This window comes from Bacidia gigantensis (genome assembly GCF_019456465.1).
Source record: "Bacidia gigantensis strain McMullin 20006 chromosome Unknown contig_278, whole genome shotgun sequence".
NCBI lineage: Eukaryota > Fungi > Ascomycota > Lecanoromycetes > Lecanorales > Ramalinaceae > Bacidia > Bacidia gigantensis.
In genome coordinates, this window is record NW_025408606.1 from 1550320 (window position 1) to 1572662 (window position 22343).

At 49.3% G+C, this 22343-nt stretch overlaps 8 protein-coding genes across 8 annotated transcripts; 2 read left to right on the forward strand and 6 right to left on the reverse strand.

The window, feature by feature from the left end:
* Positions 1-1175: 1175 nt before the first annotated feature.
* Positions 1176-3380, reverse strand: KY384_007941 (uncharacterized protein; the record flags this gene model as incomplete). The annotated part of the gene is made up of 3 exons (XM_044816430.1): positions 1176-1306; positions 1365-3215; positions 3287-3380. The coding sequence occupies 3 exons, from the start codon at positions 3378-3380 to the stop codon at positions 1176-1178; spliced, it is 2076 nt and encodes a 691-aa protein (XP_044667070.1).
* A 611-nt stretch (positions 3381-3991) lies between these two features.
* KY384_007942 (uncharacterized protein) lies at positions 3992-6155 on the forward strand (the record flags this gene model as incomplete). Its single annotated transcript, XM_044816431.1, has 7 exons — positions 3992-4145; positions 4197-4438; positions 4488-4940; positions 5005-5106; positions 5154-5319; positions 5382-5775; positions 5846-6155. The coding sequence occupies 7 exons, from the start codon at positions 3992-3994 to the stop codon at positions 6153-6155; spliced, it is 1821 nt and encodes a 606-aa protein (XP_044667071.1).
* A 2501-nt stretch (positions 6156-8656) lies between these two features.
* KY384_007943 (uncharacterized protein) lies at positions 8657-10561 on the reverse strand (the record flags this gene model as incomplete). Its single annotated transcript, XM_044816432.1, has 2 exons — positions 8657-10302; positions 10480-10561. The coding sequence occupies 2 exons, from the start codon at positions 10559-10561 to the stop codon at positions 8657-8659; spliced, it is 1728 nt and encodes a 575-aa protein (XP_044667072.1).
* Positions 10562-11280: 719 nt separating this feature from the next.
* KY384_007944 (uncharacterized protein) lies at positions 11281-12162 on the reverse strand (the record flags this gene model as incomplete). Its single annotated transcript, XM_044816433.1, has 1 exon — positions 11281-12162. The coding sequence occupies one exon, from the start codon at positions 12160-12162 to the stop codon at positions 11281-11283; it is 882 nt and encodes a 293-aa protein (XP_044667073.1).
* A 763-nt stretch (positions 12163-12925) lies between these two features.
* KY384_007945 (uncharacterized protein) lies at positions 12926-14416 on the reverse strand (the record flags this gene model as incomplete). The annotated part of the gene is made up of 1 exon (XM_044816434.1): positions 12926-14416. The coding sequence occupies one exon, from the start codon at positions 14414-14416 to the stop codon at positions 12926-12928; it is 1491 nt and encodes a 496-aa protein (XP_044667074.1).
* A 1109-nt stretch (positions 14417-15525) lies between these two features.
* On the reverse strand, positions 15526-16387 carry KY384_007946 (uncharacterized protein; the record flags this gene model as incomplete). The annotated part of the gene is given in 2 exon segments (XM_044816435.1): positions 15526-15797; positions 15817-16387. The coding sequence occupies 2 exon segments, from the start codon at positions 16385-16387 to the stop codon at positions 15526-15528; spliced, it is 843 nt and encodes a 280-aa protein (XP_044667075.1).
* Positions 16388-16783: 396 nt separating this feature from the next.
* On the reverse strand, positions 16784-17271 carry KY384_007947 (uncharacterized protein; the record flags this gene model as incomplete). The annotated part of the gene is made up of 2 exons (XM_044816436.1): positions 16784-16972; positions 17026-17271. The coding sequence occupies 2 exons, from the start codon at positions 17269-17271 to the stop codon at positions 16784-16786; spliced, it is 435 nt and encodes a 144-aa protein (XP_044667076.1).
* Positions 17272-19870: 2599 nt separating this feature from the next.
* On the forward strand, positions 19871-21168 carry KY384_007948 (uncharacterized protein; the record flags this gene model as incomplete). The annotated part of the gene is made up of 2 exons (XM_044816437.1): positions 19871-19912; positions 20194-21168. The coding sequence occupies 2 exons, from the start codon at positions 19871-19873 to the stop codon at positions 21166-21168; spliced, it is 1017 nt and encodes a 338-aa protein (XP_044667077.1).
* Positions 21169-22343: the final 1175 nt, after the last annotated feature.

Here is a 22343-nt window from a genome sequence, read left to right on the forward strand (position 1 = left end):
ATGTTGTTCGATGGTTATGGATGATTGATTGTCGTTGATGATACCCCCAGGGCAGGCAGCTTTCAGACGAGCTGAGCTGAGCTGATGCGCGGACGCATAGATGGATGGATGGGGGTGTGTATATGCTGTGCGATGCAATGCTGTGCAAATGCAATAAGGATACAGAGTGGGATACAAAATCAATGTATTTTCGGTTTATAGTTCTGAGCTGGGGCTGGGTAGCCTAGCTTGTCCGTTTTATATTCTCCTTATTCTATGTTGGCTTGTTTTACTCTTCAATTCTAAGGTACCTGGGCCTCTGGTCTCCACGTGCATGTATACCTTTGTCTAGGCACTGGTGCAAGGGTAAGGTGTTCTAAGTCAGAGGCTTTGGGTCAGAATCGCGGGAATAGCGCGATTGGCTCGGTACATAGATGCGCAAATCGATCTTAGGGGTTTGGTACCCATGATTTGGGCACAAGATCTGTAGCGGTGTAAGTCATTAGGCGGGAGGTGGTAGGGTTGTTAGATCAGCGTCGTGGCTATATCTGCCGATATCACACCAAAGGGTTCAGCTCGGTTTTCCTCTCAGGAGTGGATCTTCACGGCTGGTTAGAATGGCTGAGAGTTAGGCTTGGGTACTGCGGTATCGGAGAAGCGCGTGAGAGTGGGAGTATGTGCTTCTGGCTGGAACGGCGCAGGTGTTGTTGGCGACCAAGCAGATGGCGCGGCTGTCAGGTTCTGAGGCTCAGATAAGGGCTCTTTGCTTTGTAGAGCTTTACAGTAGGAGCCTGGGTGCGTTCTTCCCTCTGACTGGTGTGTTGAAATAAGGTAGATCAATGTCGCACTTCTTTCGAGTTTATTCGATGGGGTTATTTCAGCCGTCAACATAATCCGCAGGCGTAGATTGAGGACGTAAATATGGGCTTCCTTGCATGGATGGGTCTCCTTAGCGTTGCACCCCCAGCTGAGATGGTAGTAAGGAAGCGCTCTAATCTCTGGTCATGGTCTGATGATCTGTATGCTGCTGGCGTACCTCAAGCTAGAACCACTCTGGGGATTGCGGTAATGGGGGTTGAAGTGCTTCCTGAGTCTGATGCTGTAATTACATCTGAAGGACAATAATTGAGCCAGCATTCCAGGCTTTGTGAGTCTGTAGCGTGAGTGGTCTGTATCCTTGGGCTCGTGGCAGACATTCAGCGGCCTCGCTTCTTTCCAGGCTTCGAATCCTGCCGCTTCTTCACCTGCAGGAAGGTGAAGTACGTGTCGAGATCCATTCGTCGCACTATCTCTAGTTCTCTCAATTCTTGACGGAATTCCTCTTTATCTATGAAAGATATTTATTAGAATTGGTCCATGATTTTTGAAGACTCCTCGCCACTTACCGTCAGCGCTTGGAAATTCGAGCCATAGATGCTCGGACTTGGGAACCACCTCCACCTTCTTGAATAGTGGATGTCGAGGCATGCGGAAGCGGGCAAGGTCCCAATTGTCCAAGTCACTTTCCGACGTGCCTTGAGTAGAGTGCCGTCTGATTTGCATGTGCTTATTTGTAGATTTCAGGACTGCGACCTGACACTGCGAGCCAGGTTTCCTGCATTCGCACTTTTTGGGGTTGACGGCTACTTCGGCTTCTAATTCCAAGTGGATGATGGTGTAGATACCGTGACGGAGAGTCATGAGTACCAAGACTGGGTTTTCTGGCATTAGAACCGCAGTTGCGTCGCTCTGTGTCCCATTGACGACAGTCGTCATACTGCACCCTGAAACAAATGTGGTGGCCGTTGACAACGTCGTAGATGCTCTTTTTAGATTGGATGAGTTTGGGCTACTTGTAGATGTGGCCCTTTGCATGGGGGGCCTGGGGCTGTTTTCGCTTGGTACAGGAAGCACTTGTCGCTGCCACAGCTGTAATACACCCTTGCCAATCTTGCCAGGACTAGATGAACCATTGATCGACCACGTTACATTTTCCATGCTGTGGTGGACACGGTAGCCCGTGAGAACATGCTGCAGGGCTTTCACATCTTCGAAGCTGCTCAGGTACTGCCATCTTGGGTCCTTGACATGCGAGCTTGAGAGGAGGATGTTGTTTGCACCAGCATCAGGGATGGCGTAAGCCGGCACCACTCTTATGACATCGGTATTGATTATGACCTCTTTTTGATAGTCTCCCGGATTCATCGAGTGCTTAGTGCTCGTTACGAAACGAAATTCGATTGCGCTTCTCTTGAAAACGGTAAGCGCTGTGGTGTAGGAGCCGGCTGATTCTGGGAGGTTCAATTCTAACAGGAGCTCCTCTTCATGTCTTTTCTCTGCCAGATCTGGAGGTCGCAATGGTGGAGCCTGCTTGGCCCAGATTGTGAAGCACTGATCAGGGAGCAAAACAATGGCGTCTTGAGGTGGCGCTCTGAGTTTCCGAGTGTGAAAGCGTCCGTATTCTTGAATAATATTGGTCTTCAACTCGCGCAGATAGCTTGCCCAGAAAGAATCTCTTCCTTCTAGCTCCAGATACAAGCTTTTCTCGAGTCTTTCCATGATCCATTTGCTCTTCAATAGGTTGACAAATTGCTCTTCGTCAGGGGTATTGTTGTACACCGGGTTGAATTCGACAGTACTCCTTGCAAACTGGTAGACGAGAGCATCGAACCCCTCCACAAGCGGCATGTTGTTATCCTTAACAGGTGAACCTTGACTATCCATCTTTGAGGCCTTGTGAAAGCGCTCCTCTATCTCAACCGGTATCTGTGGAAGAGAGACCTCCAAATTCACAGTATCCGGAAGCTTCCCATTTGCAAGGACGGTAATAAGTAGTCCTCGTATCTCCCGCAGATCGAGTCTGACCTCTTGCAATTCATGACGGATCTCTAGAAGAAGATGGAGCTCGAAGGGTTTGGTAAGGACAAGGATTTTCGTCGAGTGAAATTCGACCCGTTCTCGTAGTATGTCCACATCTCTTTGAGTGCCCATGTGCCACTGCACGTTGTCAATAAAGCCAGCGGCATCTCGTTGGAATCTATTATGATCGTCCAAGAGCTTCTGACAGTCCTTGATAGTTGCTTGGAAGTCGCCAGCAGCTTCTAGCAAAGGCTTGAGGGCTTCCCGGCAGTCGTCGCTGTGGTTGCCCCACGGGCGACGAGGTCGCTGTTCCGCCGCATGTTCAGCGACATCGACTAGGTCACGGAGGTTCTTGGCAAGCGATTGAATCTCTCTGCCAAATCTTGAGTATTGGACGTCTGGTTTTGTCTTCAGTCAGTTGAATGAACCCGATGGATCAAGTGGGCTGGATTAGTAAGCGGCGACTTACGAGCTCCTTGTGCTTTCGTAAAACACTTATCATGGAACCAAATGATTGTCTGGCAGATAACTCTGATGTCGCCGATTGAGAATCCAAAGGACATGCTTCTATCGACTAGCTGTTGACAGTCACGAGTGTGAGGTTAATAGAATGAGATGGCATCAAAATGTACTGGGGGAAAGGTGCGAAAGCTCCTCCACCCTCCATGTCATTACTCTCAGCCTCGTGGACCTCCTCATGCATATTGCACGGACCAATGTCGACCTCCAGCTGCAGTCTACTTGCCGGACAGCCGTCATGATCACTTTGCTCACTTCTTCTGCTTCGCCTCCTCTAGCCTTCTCGCTCTTCGGTGACTCGACGCGCAATCGCCGGCCCCCAAAGAGCCCAGACTTTAGGCCCTAGTCGGCCATCACCTGATGTGACAACATGCACAGCGCCAACTAGTTGACGCCTCCCACCATATCGTCCGAACTCTAGCGATGGGCCTTCCTATTGTGGACTTGCTATGGACGGATACGTACCGAATCAGCCTCAGCCAAGTCGGCCAGACTGCTCGCTGCAGCGCCTTGTGAATGCCCAAGAGTTTTTTCAGCCTCACGACTAAAGTAGAAGAGTCAGAGATGATGACTTCCTCGGGTCCCCCTTCTTGCTTCATTGTCCTCTCTACATTTCGTTTCCTTCTCGTCACGCTTTTTCCTCTTGTCAAAAATAATGCCTCTTACTGCGGCCGATCAACAGCGCGTCGAAGAGTATGAAGCCAGACTCGCGGCTTCAGGATCCTCCAAGATTGCTGTTCGAGTGCCCGGAGATGCTCAAAAGCTCGGTATCACTACCGTAGTCTGCCTCATTTTGAATCGCACGATTGGTGAGAAGTGCTCTTAATACACTCGCAAATTGACACTTAAACTTTATTCAGGGGCCGGCATTTACGTGAGTCCAGCTCTCGTGTTGAGAGCAACAAACAGTACTGGCGTTTCGCTTGTGCTTTGGGTCATTGGTGCCATCTTCGGGGTTTGCGGCGTGCTCATCTGGCTCGAGTTTGGGCTCAATGTTCCTAAATACGAGCCCTCCAAGATTTCCCCCGAACTCTGCTCGGATGGAGAGGGGAAAGATGGACCGCGAAAGGGCGTGCCTCGAAATGGAGGCGAGAAGAACTATGTATGCATCTTTTGAACTTTAGGCGGTAGCATGCTAATCAAATACGTAGCTTGAGTTTGTCTACGAGCACCCGCAATTTCGGACGACGTGCTTGTATGGCTTCTCTTTCGTCATTCTTGGCAACCTTGCAGGAAATGCCATTGCTTGTGGCATGTATATAATGAGAGCTGCTGGCCTACCAGATCACAATGCAGCAATTCGAGCACTAGCAGTTGTAGTGCTAAGTCTGGCTTGCATTCTCCACGGCTCTTGGCGTCAAGCGGGCATTGTCATAAACAATGTTCTAGCAGGCATAAAAGTCTTGATGCTTGTCGCAGTCATCATCATTGGATTTGCTGCTGGTGGAGGAGCTTCACTGGGCGGAAGTCTGGATGGGAAGGCCGCAAGAAAGGAAAATTTTGGTGGGACTTCGTTCGACAGTGCCAGGGGCAATGTCAGCGACTACTCAGCTGCCATACTTCTCATTTGCTATTCGTTTAGTGGATTCAAACAACCGTTCTATGTGAGTCCTGGTCCTGCCAAAAGACTTCGATCGTCTTTGCAGTACTGACCGTGCGCGCCGAAAGATGTTGAGCGAAGTCGCTATGCCCAAAAAGAAATTTGCGATCACGACCATCTCCACAACTGTATTCGTAGGGGTATTGTTCTTTCTGGCAAATGTCGCATATGTAAGTAATTCCTGAATTGCAAGGCCTCTAATTGACAAGTCGTCCAGCTTTGCGCCATCAAGAAGGGCGATGTAGTCAATGACACCAGAGATATGGCCATCATACTCTTTCAGGAGGCTTTTGGAAATGAAATCGCTCCAAGAGTCATGTCTGGCATGATTGCTCTATCGGTCCTAGGCAACATCGTTGTCATGACGTTCACTGCCTCCAGAGGTAATGGTTCTCATCGGATCGTCCAAAATTGTACCGCTGACATTCTCTCCCTTTGCCAACAGTCAAACAAGAAATCGCTAAAGAAGGAATCCTGCCATTCTCATCATTCTTTGCCAGAAGCACCGTAACGCCTTACGCCAGGTTACATTCCTGGCTTTCCAAGAGCGACACCAAAGAATACCCAGAGGAGTCTCCTGCAGCCGCCTTGCTTCTCCACTGGATCTTCGCCGTGTTCTTGGTTGGCGCAACCTCCTCGAAACCGCCTAGCGTCGCATATCCCCTATTAATCGAGCTTTACTCATACGTACTCGTCTTAATGGTCGGACTTGGCGTCTCTACAGGTATCATACTCCTACACTGGTGCAGCTTCCGAGACTTCAAGAAAATGCAGGATGAGTGGAAAGAGACATCTGATTGGACGTCGTGGGCTAGTCCTGCTGCAGCGGTTTACTACGCGTTAGTTCCCATGCCTTTTCTTCCTTCCCATCTCCAAGCTTCTATGCTCACATATACATTCAACTAACAGTACCATCTGCGGCTACCTAATTATCACGCTCTTCTTGACCCCATCCGACGGCTCCGTTTACTCATACTCTAAAACTCACATACCCTCCTACGTTATCCCAACCGTTGGTCTAAGCACTCTCCTCATGGGCTACACCTATTATCTCATCTTCACGCGAGTAGTGCCAAGGATTAAGAAAGCTACCTTGATCGTTGAAAGGGATCCGATTATCGTAAGACAGGGCGGCAAGCCAAATGGTGCCTGGGTGCTCTTCATGGAGGGGATCGATTTCTGGTGGGCATCGAGGTCGCCCAATGTTAATGCAGCGTAATGTGTACATGCTTGCTTACTGGAAGACTTGGTCTTATATATATATAACGCTGTCAAGGCAGTGGCTGGAGCTAGAGCGCCACCCTTGGCCATTTCCCGCACGAATAAAATGGATTCATCTACCTTTCCACCCTTCTTCATCCTCCATCTCTGCCACCTCACACTTCTCCTCAATCATAATCATGTCTCTCAACGCGGACTCTCAGCCCGAGCCCAGCCAAACTATCAACGAACATGTAAGTATGCCTGCCTGCCATCACTCCCTCGCCTTCGGCAAACGAAAGCAGCACAAAACTAACCAACACCCAGGACACCCTAACCATAAATTTATCAATCGGCCAAACCGATACTTCAGCCCCCCCTCCAGCAGCACTGACCACCACCCTCCCTCCCCCTCCCCCTCCCCCCTCCCCTTCCTCAGAACATCAACCCTGCCATTTCTGCCCCCCACCCCCCGACCCCGCCCAAGCACCCATGCTCTCCCCCACCTCAACCGATCCACATTCCCAGCCTATCATCAACGCTGGACACCAAGATCGGGAGGAAATGGTAAAGCAGTGTTTGAGGGGTATGATGGAGCTGTTGGGGAGAAATGATGTGAGACAGAGGGAGAGGGAGTGGGCATCGTCCTGGTGAGATGGAAAGGGGGAGGGAAAGGGATGTTACCTATTCTTAAAATTTAGAGGAAGTGGTACTAGTAACCCTTCTCAGGGAAGAGACTCGTTATTGATTGTTGACCCCCTGCTCCCCCCCTGGGACGCTTTATAAACTGAATAATTCGAGAAAATTTTTTGTATAAGGTACTTTGTATTCTTAGTAAGGGAACGTGCTTTGGACAGATTGTGTATGGAATGCCTAACACTACCTTGTTTAGAGTGTACAAAGGTTTGCTCGACGGTGGTAGTTTCGACATCGTCATCGTCTCTCTCCTCTCCCTATCCCTTCTCTCGAACCTTTTCCTCTTCTCGCCGCCCCTCCGCTTCAGTGCACACAAGAATAACACCCGAACTTCATTTCATCCCTTCAACCTCCTACCCTTCCCTGTCCCCTTCCCCTTCTCAACACCAAGCCCCCTCATCATTCTCTCAAGCGTATTCTCCCACTCCTGCCTCACCGTCTCGCGCTCCACAACTTCCATCTCCAACCCCGCCGCCTCCGCCTCCTTCTCCCTACCCATCGCTCGCAGCACCTCTCTAACCAGTTCTCTCCAACCTCCCGCGTATTTCTTGCCCATGCGAAACTCCACTTCCGCCATCAACTTCCCCACCGCTGCCTCATCGCCGGCAGCGACCGCAGTCTGTTCTTCAGAGGTAAGCAGGCCGGTCACGTCTGTTCTCCTCATCACTTCGTGAGCGAGGGTGTCGATGGAAAGTGTGTTGTTGAGTAGTGTGTCGTCGGCGGCGGGGAGGACGGCGATGACACGTCTCGGTACGGCGGGTAAGGACCCACAGAGGAGCCATTCCCCTTCATGGCTATACGCCTTGCGATTCCCATCCCCATGTTCGTCGTGGTAGCCCAGTTGCCACGCGCCCACGCTGGCACTCCTAATGCTCGCGGCTAAGCCGTCGGTGTCGATCGCGATGAGGAGGATGTTGGTGGCGTTGGCGGATCGGAACAGCTTTATGTACTCACATGCGGTGGGGAAGGTGCAGAGGGATATGAAGGGCGTGGGGAAGCGGGTCCAGGAGAGGTGATTGTCGAGGGCTAGGGGGTCGAATGCGCCACGGGGGTTTCGCGCGGATAGGGCGTTGGAAGATGGGGGGGTGAGAGGGGCGGCGTGGGTGAGAAGGGGATTCCGGCTTTATGGGTGCCGCCTGAGTGGAGGATTCGGAAAAGGATTGGTGGAATGGGGCGGGGGGCGATGAGAGTGAGAATGCCGTTGTTTTTGGTCGACATTTGAGATGGAGGTTGATGGGGGATTTTGAGGCAGGCGATGATTGTTGACAGAGTTGATTTTTGGAGTCGATGAGTGGATGTAATAGGAGTCGGAAAATTGGTGTTTAAGACTGGGTGACATATAGGCTGGACAATACATTGAAGATGTTTCGTGATCTTTGACGCGCGAGCCAACAGTTTGTTTGTTTGGTTTTAGCCCTTTCAGGCAATGTGTCAAGAATCTTTTGTGTTCCTGGCACACCAAAGGTGTTTTATGATCGTATCCGGAACAATAGGATTCAGGTCCTAGTGCTTGGGGCATAGCACCTGCTCTGTCACCAAAAATCGCTTCATCTTTTCTCCATCATCCTCCAATCTTTACGTGAATGGCGAACGAACCTCTTCTCCCCTTCACAGCCTCACACTTTGGCTCATGGAAACCTAATCAATCATGTCTCTGTACAATATAACTTCACATCTGGCGTACAATGACTCGCAAGATCATCGTGAGTGGCGAATCATCTTAAAACTGGGGACCTCTTGAAGTCCGTATGTAGTGCATGATCCCAAACTAATACATTTACTATATTTATGTATACTCATTTCTCTTTCTTCGTTTCAAACATGTCAGTAGTAGACAGTCCTTGGATTCAATCTTCCGTTTTTCATTCGTCCTGCAACCGAGGCTGGCAAGACGCTGTACTCTATCTTTGCAGCCCCAATTTCAACTTTTGGTTGCATGACTAGCTTGACGCTCTTCGACAACTTGCCTGAGAGCGTTGCTCCGGCTAATGTATCAAGACTGCCGCGGTCCACTCCTGCAAGGATGGAAATTAGCCCGAAATCTTTGTCTACCGGCGTCGAATGCAGTAGCAACGTCAACGCTAATATTCCGACCGTAAGCACAGGTTGAATGGCAAGCACGACATATAGCCACGGTGACCTCCGGAGAGTAGGCCGAATGTAGAGAATGTGGTCGTCGACGGGGTAGTACAGCCCCACGTCCTGATAGGTGTAGTTGTGATACTCGTGTTGCAGCACCGAGCTGCCTGACTGAGGGTCGAGATTGATGGCGCTATTGGCGGCTGTGACGCGAGACCAGAGCATAGCTGCCATGCTAGTCGCCAAATATGATCCTTTCCAGACAGATGCATTGCGCTCGACTGCAAAGGGTCCCAGAAATTCGGCTAACGAGGGCATGAACCAGACACCTGGGAAAAGACCTTTGGTGTTGTTTGTTATGGGCTGCTGTTTCTCGAGGGGAAGAATCCCTTTGTCGCAAGATCCGTCGACCAGCTGAATGCCGCCTCGAGTGATCGACCATGTACCTTTGCATTGTTGTCGGGTGACGTCGTGTGGTTGGACGTAATTGGAGAGATTTGAGCAGGAGGATTGATGCGTTATTCCTGGGTCTGGTGAGAGAGAGACGTATTGAAGTGATTGGTCGCCTGGCGAAGCGTGATCGATCAGATCGACGGCGTAATTATTTAGCATAGATAGATGATTGATGGCGCCCGAGCTGTCTTTCGCGTCTTCACAGAGATCGTCGAAGAAATCTGCGAATGCCTTTGGGTCCTGCGTTCTTGAGTGGTTGAAAGTCCCAATAGTGGCAGATACGGATGCTGTTATGTTCCATGATTCACCTCCAGCAAGTAGGCTCTGCACTGCTGATACATAGCTTGGTTCCGGAATATCCAACAGTGCGGTGCTTTCGTTGCTTAAGATCAGAACATTGAAGCCCGACGCTTGATATCCGCTCGGGAAAGGCGGCTCGGGTCCAGCAGGTGGAGAAGACGCCACTGCATACGGTATTGTGGCATTTGAAAAGAGTGACACCCCCGTCTTTTCGCCGAGGAGTTGCAGGCCAGGAGGAGCAAACATTCCGTAGTAAGAGGCTGCTGAGGCTTCCTTTATGTAGTCCTTAGCGTTGACAGTCATCATACTCTGGCCTCCGACGAACGTTTTGTATGCAATGCTCAGTCCGAGAGGCAATATGATCATCAATGCTAGAATCACCCGCCAGGCATAGCCAAGCCCAGAACTTAGAACCTGGTTGCGTAGGATACCCTGGTAGTTTTGGAGACTCGAGGAGCCAAATCTAGCTTCGAGAAGCAAGAAGATTGCCGGGGTGATACTGGTGAGGCATAGCTGCATGATTCCCAAGAGAAAGCCAAGCACAATCAGCTGATAATTTTTCTGACCTAAACGCCACGAGAAATTCTCATTGGCAACAGCTGCTATCGCAATGGCGAGACATAGAAGTGAAGAGCATGCTGAGAATAAATGCAATGGATATATCCTCTTCTTAGTGCTTGGCTTTCCGAAGGACAGTGTTGGTGGGTTGCGATTGAGTGAGGCTGCAGACGATCGGTGTCTATCATGCGCGAAAGTTTCATGTTCGCCGACAGAGTGTGACTTGGTATGAGTTCGAGGTTGGTCATATCTCTCACGGTCGTAGGAAGTTTGCGATGCAGGTGGGTTCAACTCAAAATACTGGGCGTTACTCCACCGATTAGTCCAAGGTAAAGCCATGGTCGGTGTAGTGAGGAATGCTGCAAGCCAAATTGTTGTACGTAGGGAATGTGAACCATGAACAATTCAAAAGGCTGAGACGAGATATATAGCGAAATTCGGCATGGCTAAGGTTCTGACGATTCCAACTGATGCAGCTATTGCGTGGCTTGGGCTTGACCGTCGTTTCAAGATCTGCAGGATCTGCAAGGCTAGCGCTTACGAGAGGCTTCACCTATGGAGGAGCCAGTCAGCCTTGTAGTCAGCGAGCTAAATAGAGCAAGATTCAGTCTGAAACGATGGGCTTGATCTTAGCGCTTACCACTTTCCACCTCTACTTATTGGCCTTGGGCCTCATCCACGTTCGTGTTCTACACTCGCGAGAGCCCATGTGAACTTATCATTTTGCAGCTGGCGAGAGATCTCCGCTTGCGATACTCTGATTGAACGGCAGTATGATGATTGGATTCGTAATGTGACCGTAGCTCGTGAATGATGAGGGTGCGGAAATGAGTAAGTAAAAGACTCCCTGAATGCCTTATTGGGACGCAGTGAGAGACTCATGTGCTTGTGGTGAAGGCTTCATCACGTAGAGTGAGGGCGCTTGAAGGTCAACATGTGGAAATCGATTGCCCCTTCGCTCTGCGTGCTGTTCCTTTGGGTAGATGCATAAAGTCTTGGTAGAGGAGCATGTGTTGAAACCCTGCTGTTTCCGGGTTGTTTTCTCCAGCCGCCGCGATTCACAGAGACAGCTGGATATGAAACTTTCTTGAGGGAAAGTCCTGGCTCTCAACCTCGCCTCGTTTGAAAAAGGTGATTGAGTGCGGGTTTCGCCTGAAGATCATAGAGCCTTGTGAATCGTTGGAGAAGATCTGTGGCGATGCCATGCCCAATCGAATTCTAAAGTAACCTGTCAACCCGGCATCCTTCTCAGCTCTACAGGCGAGAGGGACCGTCCAATGGGTCCAGCCAGGTATGTCGCGAGAGGATGGGTCTTCGTACGGCCCACCATCTCGCTGATAGGTCAGGTCGATCTCAAGTCCATAGTTGGTGATCGAATATGGCATTGGCCGAGGTCTTGGAGGATGGCAGGGAACGATGTCAACTGAATAAACAAAGTCTGCAGGTGATGAAGCTAGTATGCCATCGTAAGAGACTGAATCGTCAAACCGCTCGCGATCGCTTGCCCAGGCAAATATGGACTCGTCATTTGAGGATCGAATGATCTCTTCTTGAAGCCGGCGAAACGCCTTTGATCCTTCGCCGTATAAAAGTGGCATCGAGACATCGAGTAGGCCGAGCAGGCAGTAGGCAATGTCTTCAGTGCGAGTCGTAGACCTATGCGCTGCCCAAGACATTCTTGCTGCGACGCTACAATGCTTGGGGTCTGTTAAAAATATATTCTCGATATTTGTGGCCTTGATGATTGCTTCTGTCATATGTTTGTCCCTAGCATTTCCCAGGAAGCTCCAACGACAGTCAAAGAATACGATCGTGTTGGGCGCGAGGAGCTCTTGCAGCGTCCAGCCTCTTGTGAACCACCTGCTATACGCAATATCTCGAAGAAGTCTTGCTTCGTCAAGATCACTTGGCTCGCGGTAGACATCTGACAAGAAGACCATACAGACTTTGGAATTTTGGTACAAGTTGAACATTGAATTGATCGCTTCAGATAATTCTGCACTGCTTTTCTTATCAATGCAACAAGTATCAACCCATCCGTAGATTAGTTCAGGATACCTCAAAGTTACCTGCTTACAGAAGAGCAAGACCTTGGAGCCATCAAGCTTCCGCTCAGTGTCTGATGAGCGCGGTATCTGAGTCATTTCCTGGAATGAGATTTCGTCGCTTTTCCAGGTATGCGACAGGATCGCATAATCTGGGGCAACTTCATGGCTGATGAACTCCTCGAGCTGCAATGTCTTTGTATTGATTAACCACATCCTTATGCTGTCAGCTTTATCGTTGTGCAAGACCTGTCATCTAGACTTAGTCAACATATACCAGGGCAGCACGCCTGATATCGATCATGACCTGATAGTCAGATGACAACCGTAGAATTTTTTCTGGGATCAATAGAGCTCAGATCGAACCATGAATGGCAACATCAAGCATTCGATAGTCAAGATGGACGATGAAAGATTGCAGCCTGCCAAGAGATGCGTAAACCTGTCCGTAGTCTTGGCATAGCCTTATCTCCGATGCTTATATCCTGGTGATGACAAAATGGAAATATCATCGTGCTTCATGATCCATACGATATCTGGATCAATCACTCCTTGTCATTTGAATTCTTTTGGTTTCTGAACTAGATTCTGTACTATATGTAAGAATGTTCGAGGAATCGCCACATATCAATCCCTTCTACTTGTCAATACTTCCACATCACAACCCCGCCGCATCTGCCAGGTTCAAATACACCTCACTCACAGTGGGAAAGCACGGAACGGTATGCGCCAGTCTCTCTAACTTCACCTCTCCCACGATAGCCACCGTACCCGCATGTATCAATTCGCTAACATCTTTCCCCACCACTGTCATCCCAACCAATACCCGTTCGTTCTCGTCGATTACCCATTGTCCCCATCCTTCTTCATACCCATCCCCATGCAACATCGCGCCCACTGAGACGAGTGGTGCCTCGACAACCCTCACCTTCCTCCCTTGCTTTTCTGCCTCGGCTCTGGTGATCCCTACACTTGTCACAGCCGGCTGCGTGAAGACGACCTGTGGGATCGCCTTATGATCCGCTGTCGCGGAGAATGTATCCCATGCTGCTCTTTGGGGCAAGGACTCACCTTTGGCAAGGTGGACGATAGTGTTGCCGGCGATGCGCCCTTGGTACTTGCACATGTGCGTCAGAGGTGAGCGACCATTTACATCGCCGATTGCGTAGAGCCAATTATTGTTGGGAAGAGCGGTCACGAGCATGGAGTCGTTGACCGCTAGGAAACCCGGGGGTACAGAGAAGTCTTCGAGACCAAGGTTCGTAGTTGCTGGGGCGCGGCCCGCGGCGACGAGGATTTCGGTGGCTGTGAAGGTGGAGCCACCGGCGATGGTGAGGTCGATGGAGCCGTCGGGTTTGCGTTCGACGCGGGAGAGGGTTGTGTTGAGATGGAATTTCACCCCGCGAGTTTCGAGTGCTGTGCGGACTAGAGCGCCGGCTTTGGGATCGAGCTTTGAGAGGATCTCGGAGCCGTGCACTATGACCGTGACTTGTGAGCCGAAAGAGGTGTAGGCAGTTGCCATTTCCATGCCGACAGCCCCGGCGCCGATGACTACTAGGTGAGAGGGGACCGTGCTGGCGCTTGTGGCTTCTCTGGGGCCCCAGGGTTTTGCTTCTTTCAACCCAGGCACATTGGGCGTAGTGGGCACACTGCCTGTGCAGACGCCAACAGCATGGCGAGCAGTGAGCTCTATTGGGGCGGTACCCTCTGATGTCACGGTGACTTTCTTCTCCCCCACGATTTTGGCTATTCCGCGCAATACATCGGCTCCAGAACCCAAGGTCATTGGTAGCATCAATTTCGTATCATCCCAATTTCTGGTAAAGGCATTACGTCGCGCGAAGACGGCGGAGACATCGACAGCGGGCCTGGTTATCTGCTCTTTCGCGCCACCAACCGAGTAGGCGGCGTCGAGTGCTTCGCTAGGACGTAGGAGGGCTTTGCTAGGCACGCAGGCCCAGAATGGACAATCACCGCCCACGAGCTCTTTCTCGATCACGAGAGCTGTGAGCCCTGCTGCCACAACTCGCTGAGCGGCCACACGGCCGGCCCACCCAGAGCCGATGAAGATCACATCATACTCTGGGGTCTTGAGTGATGAGGTGGTGAAGACGGTGCCTTGTGACGGGGTGCTAGGTGTTGGTGCCATGCTGGTGAGAAGATGAATTGACGGGCGAATCTAATTCTCAAAATGAGAAGAATTCAACGGTGATATAATCCTCCAAGTTACTCACCGAACATTTTCTTCTGTGGCCTGAGAGCACCTAGCGCCTTGAGTACGTAAGAGGAGGCGTCCACGCATAGAGCAATAGCTTATTGCTGAACTAAGAAAAATAGCCCACCCCCATGTCGGCGGATGACTAACTTCGCACTTGGCGAACAAATTGACTCGTGATTCGGACACTAGATGACACATCCATGAAGGCAACGCATGGGCTACCAATCGGGTGCTTGTCTCCCATGCTGACCGAGTGTCTTGCATTTGAATGTTTGCGATCCTCCGACTTGTGGGCTTGTGCAAGTTGCATATTGGCAGTAGTGGAACGGCCATGATCACTCATCATGATCAAGCTTTCTCTCAAACCCAAGTGAGAAGACTTTGGACCTCTCTACGAGCTCTATGTGGTTTACATGAGAAAAGTTCTTTCCGTGCCGGTCCGGGATTAGCCAGGCAGGCCCATACATTTACAGGACTGCCAAATGTACTGAGGAATCTCTGAAGGTTTTGAAGATAATTTCAACGATTCCACATGTGTGGCCAAATTCTCGGGATTGTTAGAGATAGAATGCAGCGGTGACTCAAGGCAGATGAGACTAGACGTGGAATTGATGAAGTAATTAAAAGAAGGAAGTGATAAGTTCAATGGAGAAAGTGTGGGTTTCCGTAAGAAGTATAACTTTAGGGTTTTAGAGCCCTTAGTCTCATTATTTCTGTCATCTCACTTCATCCTCATTTGATGCCGGCGGAAAACTGGCACGTCTTGTTGCAAACGAAAGATGGACTTGCTCATGGAAGCCTGTCATGACGACTGGCTTGAATGTGTCATCTTCGTTGCTTGTCATTAATCATTCTTCGTCATCTACAATCCTTCAACGGCGCTTTGCTGGCTACCTTGATAAAAGCAGCCATCATCACTTTTACCTGAGACAAGAGAGGTGCGCCAATTGCACACCAATACGCTCCAAAATGCCAAGTATTTGATGAGAGTGTCATTGCGTCGACAGCAGCGCTCCGAAAGACAAGCAAGCTCATAAACCTCAGGACATCGATACTAGTACGCTTCGCACACGGCCATCATGTTCATCTGCTCCCAACAGACCACGAGGACGCCCAAAAGTCGCCCCGGGTGCCAAATCTTGATCGTTGAGGGACTGACCTAATTCTGGCCTTTTTGGTACAGGAGTGCTCCTTGTCGTAAATCTCACAGGCTTTCTTGAAATTGTAGGAATCTTGGTGACGATGACCACGACCCTCGCTTGCAAGGCGCCACTCCTCCTTTTGACTCCTCTTGATTTCTCTGCCGACATTACTGGTAAAGCACATCTTACAAGTGGCGTTACCGAAGTCATCACCATCATCTAGATAAGATTTAAGATCGGCCTTGAATTGGTTGCATCGAAAATCTGGACCCGGTTCGAAGTGGTCAGCTTTGTCAACCACGTCCTGATCATTTGGGAAGCGGTTTCCTAGGGTGCAATACGTCAGGAAGACGGAGACGGGATTCGTATGATCATGATTGAAGCTCGTTTGGATGGCCTGCGAGAGGCCCCTTCCCGTGGCAGTTCCAGCAGCATAATGCGTCCAGCCCTTGATATTCATCGCTTCGTAGAAATGGAGGGTCTCATTTCCCATCTCGTTTCCACAAACAGAAGGCATGACCTTATCGCGATTATCGTCATGGACCAAGAAATTGTCTGGCGCCATGAGGGACCAGCATACCGGTAGAGCACCATACATCGTCGTGTCCTTCAGACAATCTGAAATGCGCATACAGATATTGGGTGCGGGAGAATAATGATGTTCTTCCCAGGCGTAGTAGGAGTCGGTTAGGACCTTGTCTAATGGGAAATCCCATTTGTTGTGGGTATTTATTAGCTCGTCCATACCAAAGAGTTCCATGTTTCTTGTGATATCTGTATTACGCCAACATTGCGCTTGGCACGTCACCCCTTCCCTTGGAGTAAATCTCGATCTCTTGATCAGAATGTTTCCAGAATCATCTAAAGGGCTAGGAGTACAATGAATATGACACTGTCCGAAAGACCAAGCAGCTAAAATTGCGTGGAATGTAAGGATTTTGGTGAATTTCCTACTCAACGTCAATACAGCACAAACCTCAGGGTTTGGTGACCTACTCTTCTGATTTACTTGTCTCCTCTATCACCAACGTGTTTTCTTCGGGAGTCAGCTTAATGAACTCACCACCAGCAATGACTTGAGCGAATCTCGTCATGTTAGACTGGTCGAAGGCGCCTCAACGGGTGTTAGCCATCAGCGCTGAGGTGAAGCAACTTTTCACTCACCGCTCTCTCCAGTGCCATCAATGTGAACAACCGTCATCAAAGACGTTTCGAAACGCTTCTGTAGCTCGACAATACCTTTTTTTATTTCATTATGAATATACTCCAAGACTTCTTCTTCCTCATTAGCCGAAGGCTGTGGGTATTTCGCGCAGATTTTTGCCTCAAAATCCCCGCCAAAGACCTAAGAGAATTTCAGGAATAAAGGCAACGAAAGACAGTAATTTATATACGTACGATATTCACTGCATTGGCCTCGGCGCCTGTCGTTTGTCCCACTAGAAACTTCAATTGGTCCATGGATTTCTGCGCTTTCTTGGAGGATTGGTCAGGCATCAGCAATCCAACCGTACCACTGGCTGCGCCCAACACAGTCGCAATGGCGAACTTGGCCAATCCTGCTTCACGCTTGCATCTTTTCAAGCCATTCTCATCTATCTGCCACCGGAAGATGTCGGCAATCTCTGGTGTCAAGAGGGCCATAACGCCAGGAAGTGCGTGCATAGCCCTCTACATGCTATCAGCCAGGTCTCAAAAACTTCGACAAAGTTGCGAACGTATGAAATTGTGTAGGTCATATAAGGTTGATTTCAGAACTTACAGTCAATCCATAGAAGATATCGTGAAGATTTTCCATCGAAATCATGAGAAAATATACCTGACGCGCAAGCTGCCAGTCTTGACCCCGCTTATTAATAACGGTCAATATCTGAGTACATGTCGGCAAGTCACAATCGTTTCCCACACCGCATAACATCGTTTTTTCTGGGTTGACGAAGTGCCGGATGATATAGTCCAAATATGACATTGAACTCGTGTTCTCTTCGGACGACCAGTCAACCTGTTGCTCCCATTCGTGAAACCAAGCAGTGACGTTAGCGGCTTCGAAATTTTCTGGCGTGGGGGCAAATCTAGGGTCGTCTTCACAGATCTCAGGGTTATTGGTGCCAGTCGGTAGAAGCGAGGAAGATACGGAAGAGGAACTTGATGTTTGAACCGGTGTCGGCGTCAGACTTTGCGAAGAGGAAGATGATGTCCGTGAGGCGGAAGATGAGGCCGGAGGAGAGAGCGAAAAAGAAGAAGAAACGTTGGTCGATGTCGAAAGAGTAGATGATGTCCGAGGAGAGAGTGAATAAGCAGAAACTCTGGTCGATGTCGAAAGAGGAGATGAGGTCGGAGGAGAGAGCCAAAATGTAGAAACTCTGGTGGATGTCGAGGAATGGTCCACTCTATACACCCCGCCATTGACGTTGCCACATGAGATTGGGTAAGATATACTGCTTAATAACTCATCTCGCTCGACAAGCTTGCTCGGCGGGCATGCATTTTCGGAATTCAACCCGGAACCTGTTACGGAGACGCAAATGGATTTATGCAGAATAAGCGCAAACACAAACAATCGATTGAAAAGCATGTTGGCACTGAAGATTTTGTCAAATGTATGATTGAGATATGTTTGAAAGAACTTGCGGAACTTGAGCAAGAAGATATATGTCCGAATATATGCTTGGTTTAAAAGGTGGTCACACGCGTAACGCCCGCTTTGCGAAAAGCTCCACTTCGCCCCACCGTTTGCCTCCACGAATTGTGAAAGCGGAGTTTGTGGATACGAAGTAGATAGTCAAGAGTTAAGAAAGCTTCTAGAACTTCTGGAAAAGTCATTTCAGATCGTACTAAACGTGAGTTGCAAGCTCAAGGCCGCAATTTGGGTGTTTCGTTAGGGCTCGAAACCATATATATTTACACTGATGGGTACAAGACCCAATTTAGCCGGTCGCCATGAACTAATAGTTAGTATATTTTATTCTGGATAACGACATCCCTTATGAGATGCTCTTTCATTGGTTCAGAAGAAGCCACTGGGCGCGCACTAGCGGCAAATGAGCAGAGCGAGCATGAGTAGGACAAATCCCAATGAGGACGAGTACTTGATCATCTGATCACGCGCCATAAGCTAGTACACGGTTGGTACGCGAAGGCGTTAGAAGTGGAAGCCACCGGAGACTTTATTAGATTATCGATGCCAACGCTAGCCTGGTCCTTGACAGAACATCGATTAATCAAGTGAATCTTGCTGGAAGAGACCGAACAAGTAAGTACACATAGTTCATGCTTGTACGAAGAGTTTGGTGGTCGTGGCGCTGGCGACTCAAAGTTAGTCAAGAGCGATGGCCAAGGCGTATGGCAAATGACGGATTTCCTCTGGAGGACCTCACAGCATGCTTGCACTCGTTCTCCATCCATTGCACTATAAAGGGTGAAGGAAGCTGCACCTTTGCAAGTTGAAAGAGAGATTCAACGCTCTCCTGGTATTGAATCACTTGACATCCGTCGCGTTGAATGACACCACAATTTGACGATTGGTGATATTCTTTGAGAAATACTGTCTATCGAGAATTGCCCAAAAAAATGCTGCTAATTTGCCAACGTTGTCGCGTTGTAGAGTCAAACGCCTTGGGCCAATCGATGGTGACGAGACTGAAGAATAGTCTGTGTAAGTCACTCCGAGCTTTGTGCTATGAATGTAGTATGTAGGGACATTTAATCTCCATTATCGAACCTTCAAAGCTATGAGCTTGTGACTATTTGATCCTCGATCCTGCAGCTAAGAGTACTTGAGAGCCCTGCGGCCTGATTTGTTCTGTAGTAGAGGATCACGAGTGGATTCACAAAGGCCAAATCGTGGTGCCCTTAATTAGGTTCGATGAATAATACTTGACTCATCTTAAAGGCATTCTAATTGTTTCACGAGATTCTGAGAGTGGATTTCAATAAGAAGAAATTTGAGGCAATGAGGTGCTCCGTTCAGAATCGAGTTCTTTCTGCACTTCTCCGGTGGACTATAGAGCTCTATGTGCGCAGTATATACTTACGCAGTCGTGCTTATAAGTACGCATGATCCCCTTCCGGTAGAATAGGGATGGTACCGTAAGCCGTGGTGAGCGCTAATGCTGCAGGGTCTTACCCCACTTTCCAGCATCCCACTTAATGAATTTTGCCAGCTCAATAACGCCCTTCCCACATCTTCCCATTTCTCTATCCAGGACAAGTGCAGGGCTTGGTAGTAGCGAAGACTGCAGTCATGAAGACCATTCTAGACGCTCCGCCTGAAATCATTGATCTTGTAAGTGAACTCAATCCTAAGTCTTCTCAGACTGATAACACGTCGTGCCCTAGATCATCTCTTTCACGATACCACTTTCGTATAGATATCATGGCCAGCAGCGCAAATCAGATCTTTATTTCCAGGATCGCGAAACCCTTAGAACTCTACGGCTTGTCAACCACACCTTTTGTCAAGCCGCGACGCCACTTCTTTTCAAAAAGATTGTACTTCATTACGACGGTACTCTACAGAACCTTCTGAGGATATCTAACAGCAGGTACGTGGCAATGGTACGCCAGATATCAATTCAAACTGGTGTTCACGTGGACTGTCTGGAAACCTTCCCGGACGATTTGGCGACTAACCTGCCCGTCTGTCTGAAGAGTCTTCCAAATCTCCAAACTCTTTCTATCAGCGATCTCGTGTTCTCGCATCCTCAATCCAGCGCCAGATCTGCTAAGATTGAACAATATCTGATGACCGCCATTCAAGCAATCCTGCACCATGCCAGATTAGACAACCTTGAAGATCTCCGTTTGAGGCTCCCATTGACTTACGATTTTGCCACGCTTGCCAAAGCACCGCTTCCTGACGAGCAAAGCAAGCCTGGCAATGATCTTCCGACCGTCATGAGACGCCTTCGTCATCTCAAGGTAGGAATCAGCGACACGAGTGGCCCGGGCGGTCACATGATCTACTTCGATCCGCCAACGATGTCTCAAGCACAGTGGCCTAATGTGAGATACGCCCGAGAATTCTTCGGCTTTCTCGAAATGGCACCAAACATTCACAGTCTAGAGGTTTCATGTACCCACAAACTCGACATGGACAAGCTCAACGTCGTTAAATTCCAGAATCTTCGAAAATTGTGCCTTAATCGCCTTACGGTCTCGCCTGAGCACCTCCAGACTTTACTTTCGCAAAACCAAACCGCAATTAGGGCTTTACGGCTGAACGCCATCGGCTTGAAAGATGGCACATGGGAAGAGATTTTTATTTCCCTGTGCTCTTTTCCAAGGCTAACTCAGTTCTGGGTTGAATACTGCGGTTACGATCCCCGTGGCGCATCTTCTGGCTTCATCGACCCATCAATAACACCCTATGATATTGCCAAAGACCTTGTATCTGTTCACCGCGGAGATTTTGATGCGCTAGGCGACTTACAGCGCCATGTCATGCGACTCCGTGATGCTGCTAGGTTGACTCAAATCAGCAGAGAAGTCTATCAGTGGGGTTTCATGCCGTCACTGGACTCAGCGACAAGTCATGAGTAGGCGGAATCTCTGATAAAAACAGATGAATTTTTGTATCAATTTAAACAACACATCCAAGCTATTAGAACGTAGACCATTGAAACAAGGCAGAACACCTGAACCAGAAAGGCCGTCATGCTAGTCTGTCCAAATATCTTATCCTCATCTGTACCCTTTTAATGTCACGATTCAATTCGGAATGTATAGCAGCCCTTTCCAGCAGATTCAAAATTTCAACAGATCGCGCAAAGACTACCAAAGATGATGCTTTCCAAGAACACGACTTTTGAAAGTTCAGCGCTAGCTTTGGTAGAATCTCCACATTTGGCCACTTCCCATTCCAATTTACCTTGCCATTTGGGCACGTACAATATCTCGCCGGAATAGAAATCTACGTTGGACTCGAACGGATACTTCAAAATCTATTTTCAACATACTGTCGGTACAAGTTGAGAAGTGTCCAAAGGAAAAGAAGAGGGATCTGATCGCCATTTTTGGAACGTGGGCGGGCTGGAAAGTGGTTTGGTAAAGAGGAGGCAATTTCGAGCCAAGTCGGCGACTGCGAGAATTTCGTTAACGAGGTGGTATTCCTAGGACAAGATCGCTATAGACGGGGACAAGCGTTCGGAGTTGTTGGCTGCGAGTGGACGTGCGACCTTCGTGCTCGGTGAAGTGTGCCGCTCGAGATCTGCATTTCTCTGATGCGTTTATGATCGAACGACCGCATGGCGAGGGAGTCGACTATATATAGAGTGCTGTAATGGCGGGGAAGTTCGGCGTTTTAAGTATCATTCTTGTATGTGCCACCTACAGGGTTGTATCGTTGGTTTTACGCCTCTTCATTTTCACCGCGCGCCACAAGGAACGCCTATTAATCTCCGAGAAGCAGGGCCGAGCAGCGGGCAGTGAAAGAGGAGGTGTGTCCACCAACGCGTCCGCCCTGGTGGGGCATTTGACTCCCTTGACCGCAGAATCAGTTCAGGCAAGTAGCCGTGGATGAGGTGCGGGCTTCTGCCACCATCACCAGCACTCGAACGTGGGGAGAGTCTTGGATGGCGTGCTTCGAAACGACTCGTCACTTTGGCAACAAGGCGGCGCCCTCTCCCAGTCTTTGCTAGATTGCCCCGCTCTATCCTCCACAGCGAAGGTCAAATGCCCAATTGACTTTCCTGGATAGAGCCTTGGGGATTGGCTTG